At 53.2% G+C, this 13374-nt stretch overlaps 2 protein-coding genes across 5 annotated transcripts in view; one reads left to right on the forward strand and one right to left on the reverse strand.

Moving 5' to 3' along the window:
- SERGEF (secretion regulating guanine nucleotide exchange factor) overlaps positions 1-13374 on the forward strand; it is a 461739-nt gene that overhangs the window by 446623 nt on the left and 1742 nt on the right. The window lies entirely within an intron of this gene.
- OTOG (otogelin) overlaps positions 1-13374 on the reverse strand; it is a 175693-nt gene that overhangs the window by 9049 nt on the left and 153270 nt on the right. For all 3 annotated transcript variants that reach the window (XM_083164586.1, XM_083164585.1, XM_083164587.1), the window contains 5 exons: positions 12447-12545; positions 10552-10592; positions 2905-2980; positions 1817-1995; positions 1142-1246 (listed from right to left, as the gene is read on the reverse strand). In XM_083164586.1, the coding sequence (XP_083020712.1) occupies positions 1142-1246; positions 1817-1995; positions 2905-2980; positions 10552-10592; positions 12447-12545 (500 nt within the window). The remainder of the gene's footprint in view (positions 1-1141; positions 1247-1816; positions 1996-2904; positions 2981-10551; positions 10593-12446; positions 12546-13374) is intronic.

Raw genomic sequence — 13374 nt, forward strand, 5'->3', positions numbered from 1 at the left:
TCTATTACAGATCACCGGTGTAACCCCATTATTAGTGCACTCTATTACAGATCACCGGTGTAACCCCATTATTAGTGCACTCTATTACAGATCACCGGTGTAACCCCATTATTAGTGCACTCTATTACAGATCACTGGTGTAACCCCATTATTAGTGCACTCTATTACAGATCACCGGTGTAACCCCATTATTAGTGCACTCTATTACAGATCACCGGTGTAACCCCATTATTAGTGCGCTCTATTACAGATCACCGGTGTAACCCCATTATTAGTGCACTCTATTACAGATCACCGGTGTAACCCCATTATTAGTGCACTCTATTACAGATCACCGGTGTAACCCCATTATTAGTGCTCTCTATTACAGATCACTGGGGTAACCCCATTATTAGTGCACTCTATTACAGATCACTGGTGTAACGTATTCTGTGAGTGACCCCATTATTAGTGCACTCTATTACAGATCACCGGTGTAACCCCATTATTAGTGCACTCTATTACAGATCACCGGTGTAACCCCATTATTAGTGCACTCTATTACAGATCACTGGTGTAACCCCATTATTAGTGCACTCTATTACAGATCACCGGTGTAACCCCATTAATAGTGCACTCTATTACAGATCACTGGTGTAACGTGTCCCGTGAGTGACCCCATTATTAGTGCACTCTATTACAGATCACTGGTGTAACCCCATTATTAGTGCACTCTATTACAGATCACCGGTGTAACCCCATTATTAGTGCACTCTATTACAGATCACCGGTGTAACCCCATTATTAGTGCACTCTATTACAGATCACCGGTGTAACCCCATTATTAGTGCACTCTATTACAGATCTCTGGTGTAACGTGTCCTGTGAGTGACCCCATTATTAGTGCACTCTATTACAGATCACTGGTGTAACCCCATTATTAGTGCACTCTATTACAGATCACCGGTGTAACCCCATTATTAGTGCACTCTATTACAGATCACTGGATCACATCATGTAAGTGACTCAGGGAAGGACATAACATTCCATTACAGACCATTGGTAAGTTGTTGCGTGGTTACATGGTAACAATGTAACATACATTGTGAGTTAGAGAAGGACAATGGAACAATCAGATCACTGGTGTAACAATGGAACCTACCCTGTGGGTGAGGACAGTACCATTCAGCAGGTTCTGGATGCACGACACGTTGCGGCAGTTCCCGCAGCACCTGCTCACCTCGCGCGGTGGTTCATACATCTGGTTCTGAAAAGCAGAATAATAATTAGTAATGTTATCCTGGGAGTCAGGAGTGTGAGAAGTTCCCCTAAATCCCAGGATCTGGATACAGGACAGTTTGACCGGTCATTAGAAAACAAAAGATGGTTATTTCCAGCAATACCCCAAGCCAGGCTGTTGTGAATTCCCAGCATGCCTTGCCACAGTTTAGCACTCCCTAATAGCAAAAGTTTGGCAAGACATGCTGGGACTTGTAGTTTCACAACACACCAGATACTGACACCTAAGACACCACCTCCTCCTGACCCCCTCATACGCCCTGTATCCATAACCACCACCTCCCACCTTGTGGCTAGGTTGGATCCAGCTGTAGAAGGCAGGTTCTCTAGTCTGGAAATGCCCTGCTCCTCTCTGGGGAACTATACCTGAGCACTGTACACCACCGCTGCATCATGCAGGTCCACACGTGACCAAAGCGGGTGACAGTTTTCCTGGCATCTTGTGATGTAGCGGTGTGTATGGAATGTGGTGTATAACATTGTATATACACGGTAACGTGATGAATGTAATTACATTGGCGCCTATGACAACTCTTACCGGCTGGCACCTGGCGGCACAGTTTAGAGATGTGACGTTGATCTGGTGATACCTGGTGACCGGATCTATCACAGACGTACAGTGCGATGAGTGACAGACGCCCTGGGGTGTGTGCTCCACGATGGTCTGTCCTGGTCTGAGGATGCCGCGCTCCTTACTCAGACACACGGTGTCCTTCACTGAGAGAGAAAACATGGAAGTCATAACAGTGCCAGGACCCTGATGTGACAGAGAAGCAACAACTGACGGGTGGGGGGTCTCTATTATACTGGCGCAATTATAACAAAGGGGCAATTGTACTCTGAGGCAGGTTTGGGTACTTGTGTACTTTCACGGCTCCCATCGCATGCCATATGTAGTGGCATGCGATGCGATTTTCCCGTGTTTTTGTGCATTTTTCATAAAATCGCATGCGATCTGATGCGATGTGATGTCATTTTTCACAGAAATTATGGACATGAGTTGACATCATGTAAGACGCACCCCAACTGTCATTTTTCACACTGTACCACCCCCACTATCAACGCCAACCCGAAGCGTGGCGAGCGCAGCCGTACGTGTCCTACGACCTTTTCATACCCCCACTATCCACGTCGGCGTGGAGTCGAGAATGGAAAGTGTGGCGAGCGCAGCGAGCCCGAAGCGTGGCGAGCGGACGCGGATACCTTCACAGGTATCCGTGTCCCCTCGCGGGCTTCACAGGTATCCGCGTCCCCTCGCCACGCTTCGGGCTCGGTGGCTCGCTGCGCTCCACACACTTTCTATTCTCAACTCCACGCCGACGTGGATAGTGGGGGTATGAAAAGGTCGTAGGACGCGTACCGCTACGCTCGCCACGCTTCGGGTTGGCGTTTATAGTGGGGGTGGTACAGCGTGAAAAATGACATTTGGGGTGCATTTTACATGATGTCAACTCATGTCCATAATTTCAGTGAAAAATGACATCGCATCAGATCGCATGCGATGCGATGCGATTTTTCCCTGTGCGGTGCACATCGTGGGAGCCGTGAAAGTACACAAGTACCCAGGTTTGTTTTCACATTATCCTTCTAGGGATGGGCTACTATATAACGCTGCTGAGGACTTACCGCATGTGTATATGGTGCAGTTACAGGGATTGGCTGCTGAGTGCAGGAATTCCTCATCAATCTGTAGTTTCTCTCCCTGACATAAATCAGACAGGAGACAGGAGTGAGCGCGTAATCCCACGTCTATCACATTATCACACAGTCACGTAGATGTATTACCCAGTATAGGGTGGAAGGTGATAAGGCACCAACCAATCAACTGCTAACTGTCAGTTATCAAACACCGCTGATTGGCTGCTGCGTTTTCACCTTCCACTTTTTATATGGTTAATACATCTGCCCCATTATTCTGCAGTCATTTCAACAACCCCATTGGTTTTACCTCATCTATTATTATGTCTCAAAGTATCTATTGCTAAATGTAATACTAAGCCCACTATAATCCCACAATGACAATTGGTATGTATGTAGTATGTATGTATGTACTGCTGCAGTCACACGTGGGATGTATGTAGTATGTATGTATGTACTGCTGCAGTCACAAGTGGGATGTATCCGGTGCTATGTACATGAGACTAACACTGGGTGTGACAGTAACCGGTACTATGCAGATGACTGAGGCGCGCTGGGTGTGACAGTAACCGTCACTATGCGGATGACTGACGCGCGCTGGGTGTGACAGTAACCGGCACTATGCGGATGACTGACGCGCGCTGGGTGTGACAGTAACCATCACTATGCGGATGACTGACGCGCGCTGGGTGTGACAGTAACCGGCACTATGCGGATGACTGACGCGCGCTGGGTGTGACAGTAACCGGCACTATGCGGATGACTGACGGGTGCTGGGTGTGACAGTAACCGGCGCTATGCGGATGACTGACGGGTGCTGGGTGTGACAGTAACCGGCACTATGCGGATGACTGACGGGTGCTGGGTGTGACAGTATCCGGCACTATGTGGATGACTGACGCGCGCTGGGTGTGACAGTAACCGGCACTATGCGGATGACTGACGCGTGCTGGGTCTGACAGTAACCGGCACTATGCGGATGACTGACGGGTGCTGGGTGTGACAGTATCCGGCACTATGCGGATGACTGACGCGCGCTGGGTGTGACAGTATCCGGCACTGCGGATGACTGACGCGCGCTGGGTGTGACAGTAACCGGCACTATGCGGATGACTGACGGGTGCTGGGTGTGACAGTATCCGGCACTATGCGGATGACTGACGAGCGCTGGGTGTGACAGTATCCGGCACTATGTGGATGACTGACGCGCGCTGGGTGTGACAGTAACCGGCACTATGCGGATGACTGACGCGCGCTGGGTGTGACAGTAACCGGCACTATGCGGATGACTGACGCACTCTGGGTGTGACAGTAACCGGCACTATGCGGATGACTGACGCGCGCTGGGTGTGACAGTAACCGGCACTATGCGGATGACTGACGCGCGCTGGGTGTGACAGTAACCGGCACTATGCGGATGACTGTCGCGCGCTGGGTGTGACAGTAACCGGCACTATGCGGATGACTGACGAGCGCTGGGTGTGACAGTAACCGGCACTATGCGGATGACTGACGCGCGCCGGGTGTGACAGTAACCGGCACTATGCGGATGACTGACGCGCGCTGGGTGTGACAGTATCCGGCACTATGTGGATGACTGACGCGCGCTGGGTGTGACAGTAACCGGCACTATGCGGATGACTGACGCGCGCTGGGTGTGACAGTAACCGGCACTATGCGGATGACTGACGCACTCTGGGTGTGACAGTAACCGGCACTATGCGGATGACTGACGCGCGCTGGGTGTGACAGTAACCGGCACTATGCGGATGACTGATGGGTGCTGGGTGTGACAGTAACCGGCATTATGCGGATGACTGACAGGTGCTGGGTGTGACAGTAACCGGCACTATGCGGATGACTGACGAGCGCTGGGTGTGACAGTAACCGGCATTATGCGGATGACTGACGGGTGCTGGGTGTGACAGTAACCGGCACTATGCAGATGACTGACGAGCGCTGGGTGTGACAGTAACCGGCACTATGCGGATGACTGACGCGCGCTGGGTGTGACAGTAACCGGCACTATGCGGATGACTGACGTGTGCTGGGTGTGACAGTAACCGGCACTATGCGGATGACTGACGGGTGCTGGGTGTGACAGTAACCGGCACTATGCGGATGACTGACGCGCGCTGGGTGTGACAGTAACCGGCACTATGCGGATGACTGACGCGCGCTGGGTGTGACAGTAACCGGCACTATGCGGATGACTGACGGGTGCTGGGTGTGACAGTAAACGGCACTATGCGGATGACTGACGCGCGCTGGGTGTGACAGTAACCGGCACTATGCGGATGACTGACGGGTGCTGGGTGTGACAGTATCCGGCACTATGCGGATGACTGACGAGCGCTGGGTGTGACAGTATCCGGCACTATGTGGATGACTGACGCGCGCTGGGTGTGACAGTAACCGGCACTATGCGGATGACTGACGCGCGCTGGGTGTGACAGTAACCGGCACTATGCGGATGACTGACGCACTCTGGGTGTGACAGTAACCGGCACTATGCGGATGACTGACGCGCGCTGGGTGTGACAGTAACCGGCACTATGCGGATGACTGACGCGCGCTGGGTGTGACAGTAACCGGCACTATGCGGATGACTGACGCGCGCTGGGTGTGACAGTAACCGGCACTATGCGGATGACTGACGAGCGCTGGGTGTGACAGTAACCGGCACTATGCGGATGACTGACGCGCGCCGGGTGTGACAGTAACCGGCACTATGCGGATGACTGACGCGCGCTGGGTGTGACAGTATCCGGCACTATGTGGATGACTGACGCGCGCTGGGTGTGACAGTAACCGGCACTATGCGGATGACTGACGCGCGCTGGGTGTGACAGTAACCGGCACTATGCGGATGACTGACGCACTCTGGGTGTGACAGTAACCGGCACTATGCGGATGACTGACGCGCGCTGGGTGTGACAGTAACCGGCACTATGCGGATGACTGATGGGTGCTGGGTGTGACAGTAACCGGCATTATGCGGATGACTGACAGGTGCTGGGTGTGACAGTAACCGGCACTATGCGGATGACTGACGAGCGCTGGGTGTGACAGTAACCGGCATTATGCGGATGACTGACGGGTGCTGGGTGTGACAGTAACCGGCACTATGCGGATGACTGACGAGCGCTGGGTGTGACAGTAACCGGCACTATGCGGATGACTGACGCGCGCTGGGTGTGACAGTAACCGGCACTATGCGGATGACTGACGTGTGCTGGGTGTGACAGTAACCGGCACTATGCGGATGACTGACGGGTGCTGGGTGTGACAGTAACCGGCACTATGCGGATGACTGACGCGCGCTGGGTGTGACAGTAACCGGCACTATGCGGATGACTGACGCGCGCTGGGTGTGACAGTAACCGGCACTATGCGGATGACTGACGGGTGCTGGGTGTGACAGTAACCGGCACTATGCGGATGACTGACGCGCGCTGGGTGTGACAGTAACCGGCACTATGCGGATGACTGACGAGCGCTGGGTGTGACAGTAACCGGCATTATGCGGATGACTGACGGGTGCTGGGTGTGACAGTAACCGGCACTATGCGGATGACTGACGGGTGCTGGGTGTGACAGTATCCGGCACTATGTGGATGACTGACGGGTGCTGGGTGTGACAGTAACCGGCACTATGCGGATGACTGACGCGCGCTGGGTGTGACAGTAACCGGCACTATGCGGATGACTGACGAGCGCTGGGTGTGACAGTAACCGGCATTATGCGGATGACTGACGCGCGCTGGGTGTGACAGTAACCGGCACTATGCGGATGACTGACGTGCTCTGGGTGTGACAGTAACCGGCACTATGCAGATGACTGACGCGCGCTGGGTGTGACAGTAACCGGCACTATGCGGATGACTGACGTGCTCTGGGTGTAACAGTAACCGGCACTATGCGGATGACTGACGCGCGCTGGGTGTGACAGTAACCGGCACTATGCGGATGACTGACGGGTGCTGGGTGTGACAGTAACCGGCACTATGCGGATGACTGACGTGCTCTGGGTGTGACAGTAACCGGCACTATGCGGATGACTGACGCGCGCTGGGTGTGACAGTAACCGGCACTATGCGGATGACTGACGGGTGCTGGGTGTGACAGTAACCGGCACTATGCGGATGACTGACGGGTGCTGGGTGTGACAGTAACCGGCACTATGCGGATGACTGACGTGCTCTGGGTGTGACAGTAACCGGCACTATGCAGATGACTGACGCGCGCTGGGTGTGACAGTAACCGGCACTATGCGGATGACTGACGCACGCTGGGTGTGACAGTAACCGGCACTATGCGGATGACTGACGCGCGCTGGGTGTGACAGTAACCGGCACTATGCGGATGACTGACGGGTGCTGGGTGTGACAGTAACCGGCACTATGCGGATGACTAACGCGCTCTGGGTGTGACAGTAACCGGCACTATGCGGATGACTGACGCGCGCTGGGTGTGACAGTAACCGGCACTATGCGGATGACTGACGCGCGCTGGCTGTGACAGTATCCGCCACTATGTGGATGACTGACGCGCGCTGGGTGTGACAGCAACCGGCAATATGCGGATGACCGACGCGCGGTGGGTGTGACAGTAACCGGCACTATGCGGATGACTGATGGGTGCTGGGTGTGACAGTAACCGGCATTATGCGGATGACGGATGGGTGCTGGGTGTGACAGTAACCGGCATTATGCGGATGACTGACAGGTGCTGGGTGTGACAGTAACCGGCACTATGCGGATGACTGACGAGCGCTGGGTGTGACAGTAACCGGCATTATGCGGATGACTGACGGGTGCTGGGTGTGACAGTAACCGGCACTATGCGGATGACTGACGAGCGCTGGGTGTGACAGTAACCGGCACTATGCGGATGACTGACGCGCGCTGGGTGTGACAGTAACCGGCACTATGCGGATGACTGACGTGTGCTGGGTGTGACAGTAACCGGCACTATGCGGATGACTGACGGGTGCTGGGTGTGACAGTAACCGGCACTATGCGGATGACTGACGCGCGCTGGGTGTGACAGTAACCGGCACTATGCGGATGACTGACGCGCGCTGGGTGTGACAGTAACCGGCACTATGCGGATGACTGACGGGTGCTGGGTGTGACAGTAACCGGCACTATGCGGATGACTGACGCGCGCTGGGTGTGACAGTAACCGGCACTATGCGGATGACTGACGAGCGCTGGGTGTGACAGTAACCGGCATTATGCGGATGACTGACGGGTGCTGGGTGTGACAGTAACCGGCACTATGCGGATGACTGACGGGTGCTGGGTGTGACAGTATCCGGCACTATGTGGATGACTGACGGGTGCTGGGTGTGACAGTAACCGGCACTATGCGGATGACTGACGCGCGCTGGGTGTGACAGTAACCGGCACTATGCGGATGACTGACGGGTGCTGGGTGTGACAGTAACCGGCATTATGCGGATGACTGACGTGCTCTGGGTGTGACAGTAACCGGCACTATGCGGATGACTGACGCGCGCTGGGTGTGACAGTAACCGGCACTATGCGGATGACTGACGGGTGCTGGGTGTGACAGTAACCGGCACTATGCGGATGACTGACGGGTGCTGGGTGTGACAGTAACCGGCACTATGCGGATGACTGACGTGCTCTGGGTGTGACAGTAACCGGCACTATGCAGATGACTGACGCGCGCTGGGTGTGACAGTAACCGGCACTATGCGGATGACTGACGCACGCTGGGTGTGACAGTAACCGGCACTATGCGGATGACTGACGCGCGCTGGGTGTGACAGTAACCGGCACTATGCGGATGACTGACGGGTGCTGGGTGTGACAGTAACCGGCACTATGCGGATGACTGACGCGCTCTGGGTGTGACAGTAACCGGCACTATGCGGATGACTGACGCGCGCTGGGTGTGACAGTAACCGGCACTATGCGGATGACTGACGCGCGCTGGCTGTGACAGTATCCGGCACTATGTGGATGACTGACGCGCGCTGGGTGTGACAGCAACCGGCAATATGCGGATGACCGACGCGCGGTGGGTGTGACAGTAACCGGCAATATGCGGATGACTGACGCGCGCTGGGTGTGACAGTAACCGGCACTATGCGGATGACTGACGGGTGCTGGGTGTGACAGTAACCGGCACTATGCGGATGACTGACGCGCTCTGGGTGTGACAGTAACCGGCACTATGCGGATGACTGACGCGCGCTGGGTGTGACAGTAACCGGCACTATGCGGATGACTGACGCGCGCTGGCTGTGACAGTATCCGGCACTATGTGGATGACTGACGCGCGCTGGGTGTGACAGCAACCGGCAATATGCGGATGACCGACGCGCGGTGGGTGTGACAGTAACCGGCAATATGCGGATGACTGACGGGTGCTGGGTGTGACAGTATCCGGCACTATGTGGATGACTGACGGGTGCTGGGTGTGACAGTAACCGGCACTATGCGGATGACTGACGCGCGCTGGGTGTGACAGTAACCGGCACTATGCGGATGACTGACGGGTGCTGGGTGTGACAGTAACCGGCATTATGCGGATGACTGACGTGCTCTGGGTGTGACAGTAACCGGCACTATGCGGATGACTGACGCGCGCTGGGTGTGACAGTAACCGGCACTATGCGGATGACTGACGGGTGCTGGGTGTGACAGTAACCGGCACTATGCGGATGACTGACGGGTGCTGGGTGTGACAGTAACCGGCACTATGCGGATGACTGACGTGCTCTGGGTGTGACAGTAACCGGCACTATGCAGATGACTGACGCGCGCTGGGTGTGACAGTAACCGGCACTATGCGGATGACTGACGCACGCTGGGTGTGACAGTAACCGGCACTATGCGGATGACTGACGCGCGCTGGGTGTGACAGTAACCGGCACTATGCGGATGACTGACGGGTGCTGGGTGTGACAGTAACCGGCACTATGCGGATGACTGACGCGCTCTGGGTGTGACAGTAACCGGCACTATGCGGATGACTGACGCGCGCTGGGTGTGACAGTAACCGGCACTATGCGGATGACTGACGCGCGCTGGCTGTGACAGTATCCGGCACTATGTGGATGACTGACGCGCGCTGGGTGTGACAGCAACCGGCAATATGCGGATGACCGACGCGCGGTGGGTGTGACAGTAACCGGCACTATGCGGATGACTGATGGGTGCTGGGTGTGACAGTAACCGGCATTATGCGGATGACGGATGGGTGCTGGGTGTGACAGTAACCGGCACTATGCGGATGACTGACGGGTGCTGGGTGTGACAGTAACCGGCACTATGCGGATGACTGACGCGCGTGGTGTGACAGTAACAGGCACTATGAATCCGCAGCTGTGCATGGGGCTGAATTAGCATATGTGGGGCGCCGTTTACCTGATCACTGGCTGCGAAGATTTGCAGTCCAGTGATCAGTCTGAATCAGGCCCATGGAACCTTTGGGGGAGCAGGAGACGGGAGTGCTAGGTGCACAAACTATACACGTTACAATGATAACGCAGAGTAGCAGAAAGCCGTTCCCTCCTGGGTAAGAGGGGAGCACAGATAGGGCTGGGCGGAGCATCAGCTCATGTGGGAGGAGTTTACTAGAGAAATTTGGGGTACTTACCAGATCACACTCCGGTTTTAGGATCTTCTCACAGGAACATTCTGTACAGACAAACGTTATACAAGTGATCTATGAGCAAATTTTTAACCTCGATAAAAACAAAAAGTTAAACTAACAGAGAGCAACGATAGATTATCATATATATACGCACACGCACACACATCACACACACACACATCACACGCACACGCACACACATCACACATCACAGAGAGCAGCGACAGATTATTATACACACACACACACATCACAGAGAGCAGTGATAGATTATTATACACACACACATCACAGAGAGCAACGATAGATCACACACACACACACACACACACACACACACACACATCAGAGAGCAGTGACACACACACACATCACAGAGAGCAGCGACAGATTATTATACACACACACACACATCACAGAGAGCAGCGACAGATTATTATACACACACACACACATCACAGAGAGCAGTGATAGATTATTATACACACACACATCACAGAGAGCAACGATAGATCACACACACACACACACACACACACACACATCACAGAGAGCAGTGATAGATTATCACACACACACACACACACACACACATCACAGAGAGCAGTGATAGATTATTATCACACACACACACACACACACATCACAGAGAGCAGTGATAGATCACACACACACACATCACAGAGAGCAGTGATAGATTATCACACACACACACACACACACATCACAGAGAGCATTGATAGATTATCATACACACACACATACACATCACAGAGAGCAACGATAGATCATACACACACACACACACACACACACATCACAGAGAGCAGTGATAGATTATTATCACACACACACACACACACATCACAGAGAGCAGTGATAGATTATTATCACACACACACACATCACAGAGAGCAGTGATAGATTATTATCACACACACACACACACACACACACACACATCACAGAGAGCAGTGATAGATTATCATACACACACACACACACACACACATCACAGAGAGCAGTGATAGATTATCACACACACATCACAGAGAGCAGTGATAGATTATCATACACACACACACATACACATCACAGAGAGCAGTGATAGATTATCACACACACACACCCACACACACACACCACAGTGAGCAGCGATAGATTATCACACACACACTCACACACCACAGTGAGCAGCGATAGATTATCACACACACACTCACACACAGAGCAGTGATAGATTATCATACACACACACACACACATCACAGAGAGCAGTGATAGATTATCACACACACACACACATCACAGAGAGCAGTGATAGATTATCCCCATCACACACACAGAGGAGCAGGGGCCACATCACAGAGAGCAGCGATAGATTATCCCTGTCACACACACACACAGGAGCAGGGGCCACATCACAGAGAGCAGCAATAGATTATCCCTATCACACACACACACACAGGGGCCACATCACAGAGAGCAGCGATGGGTCATCCCTGTCACACACACACACACACACACACAGGAGCAGGGGCCACATCACAGAGAGCAGCGATAGGTCATCCCCGTCACACACACAGAGAAGCAGGGGCCACATCACAGAGAGCAGCGATAGATTATCCCTATCACACACACACACAGGGGCCACATCACAGAGAGCAGCGATGGGTCATCCCTGTCACACACACACAGGAGCAGGGGCCACATCACAGAGAGCAGCGATAGGTTATCCCTGTCACACACACACACACACAGGGGCCACATCACAGAGAGCAGCGATGGGTCATCCCCGTCACACACACACAGGAGCAGGGGCCACATCACAGAGAGCAGCGATAGGTCATCTCCGCCATTTTATACCAATCAATGTGACAATAGAAGTCTCCTGTTACCACATGTTCTGTATGGGCAGCAGCTGTTTGGGGTCCACATCTCCAGCACAGACATCCCCCGGTCACATATGATATCAGGACAGCGAGCCGTGTCACACACTATACATAGGAGAAGAGATGGAGGTCCAGGAAAACAGGGATTGGTGCATTGGGGATTAAAACACCACCACCAAATCTAGGTACAAATTGCTTGTAATAAATAAACTAATATACAATGTATGTGTCTAAATGCAAAACAATGTTACTGAAAGGGGCAGCCGCTATGTGCTCACGGGTGTGGATCCTTTTATCGACCACACTAAGGTCGACAGTCATTAGGTCGACATGGTTGAAGGTCGACAGGGGACAAGGTCGACATGGTTTTGGGTCGACATAGCGTTAGGCCGACATGGGTTGTGTCGACATGTCGACATGGTTTTTTCCACTTAATTTTTACCCGAATGTCGACATGGACACTGTTTGAAGTCAACCGTAGCCATGAAATACCACCTGTCGGCACATGTCGGCTCAAAAAACAGTGAAAAAAACCCCATGTCGACCTCATGACCTGTCGACATAACCCATGTCGACGTAACGCTATGTCGACCTAAAACCATGTCGACCTTGTCCCCTGTCGAACTTCAATCATGTCGACCTAGAACTCTGTCGACCTTCCTGCCTGTCGATCCACGGTGTCGACCTAACGACTGTTGACGTAAGTGTGGTCGATAATACAACCGTAAGCCGTGGTCACACTAGTGCAGCTCAGTACAGCAGACAGTATAATGCATCGTGCATACAGGTTGTGGCCACATCAAACATACAGTAAGCAGCAGTTATAGGAAGCAGGTAGCACTAGATTTTTGTGTCACAGTGACACATAGAGGTTTAATGTAGGAACTACAAAGTATCAGCAAAATACAGGAAGAGCCTGCTGCTCTAATACACA

This window comes from Crinia signifera, chromosome 11 (assembly GCF_055691185.1).
Source record: "Crinia signifera chromosome 11, ASM5569118v1, whole genome shotgun sequence".
Classification (NCBI taxonomy): Eukaryota; Metazoa; Chordata; class Amphibia; order Anura; family Myobatrachidae; genus Crinia; species Crinia signifera.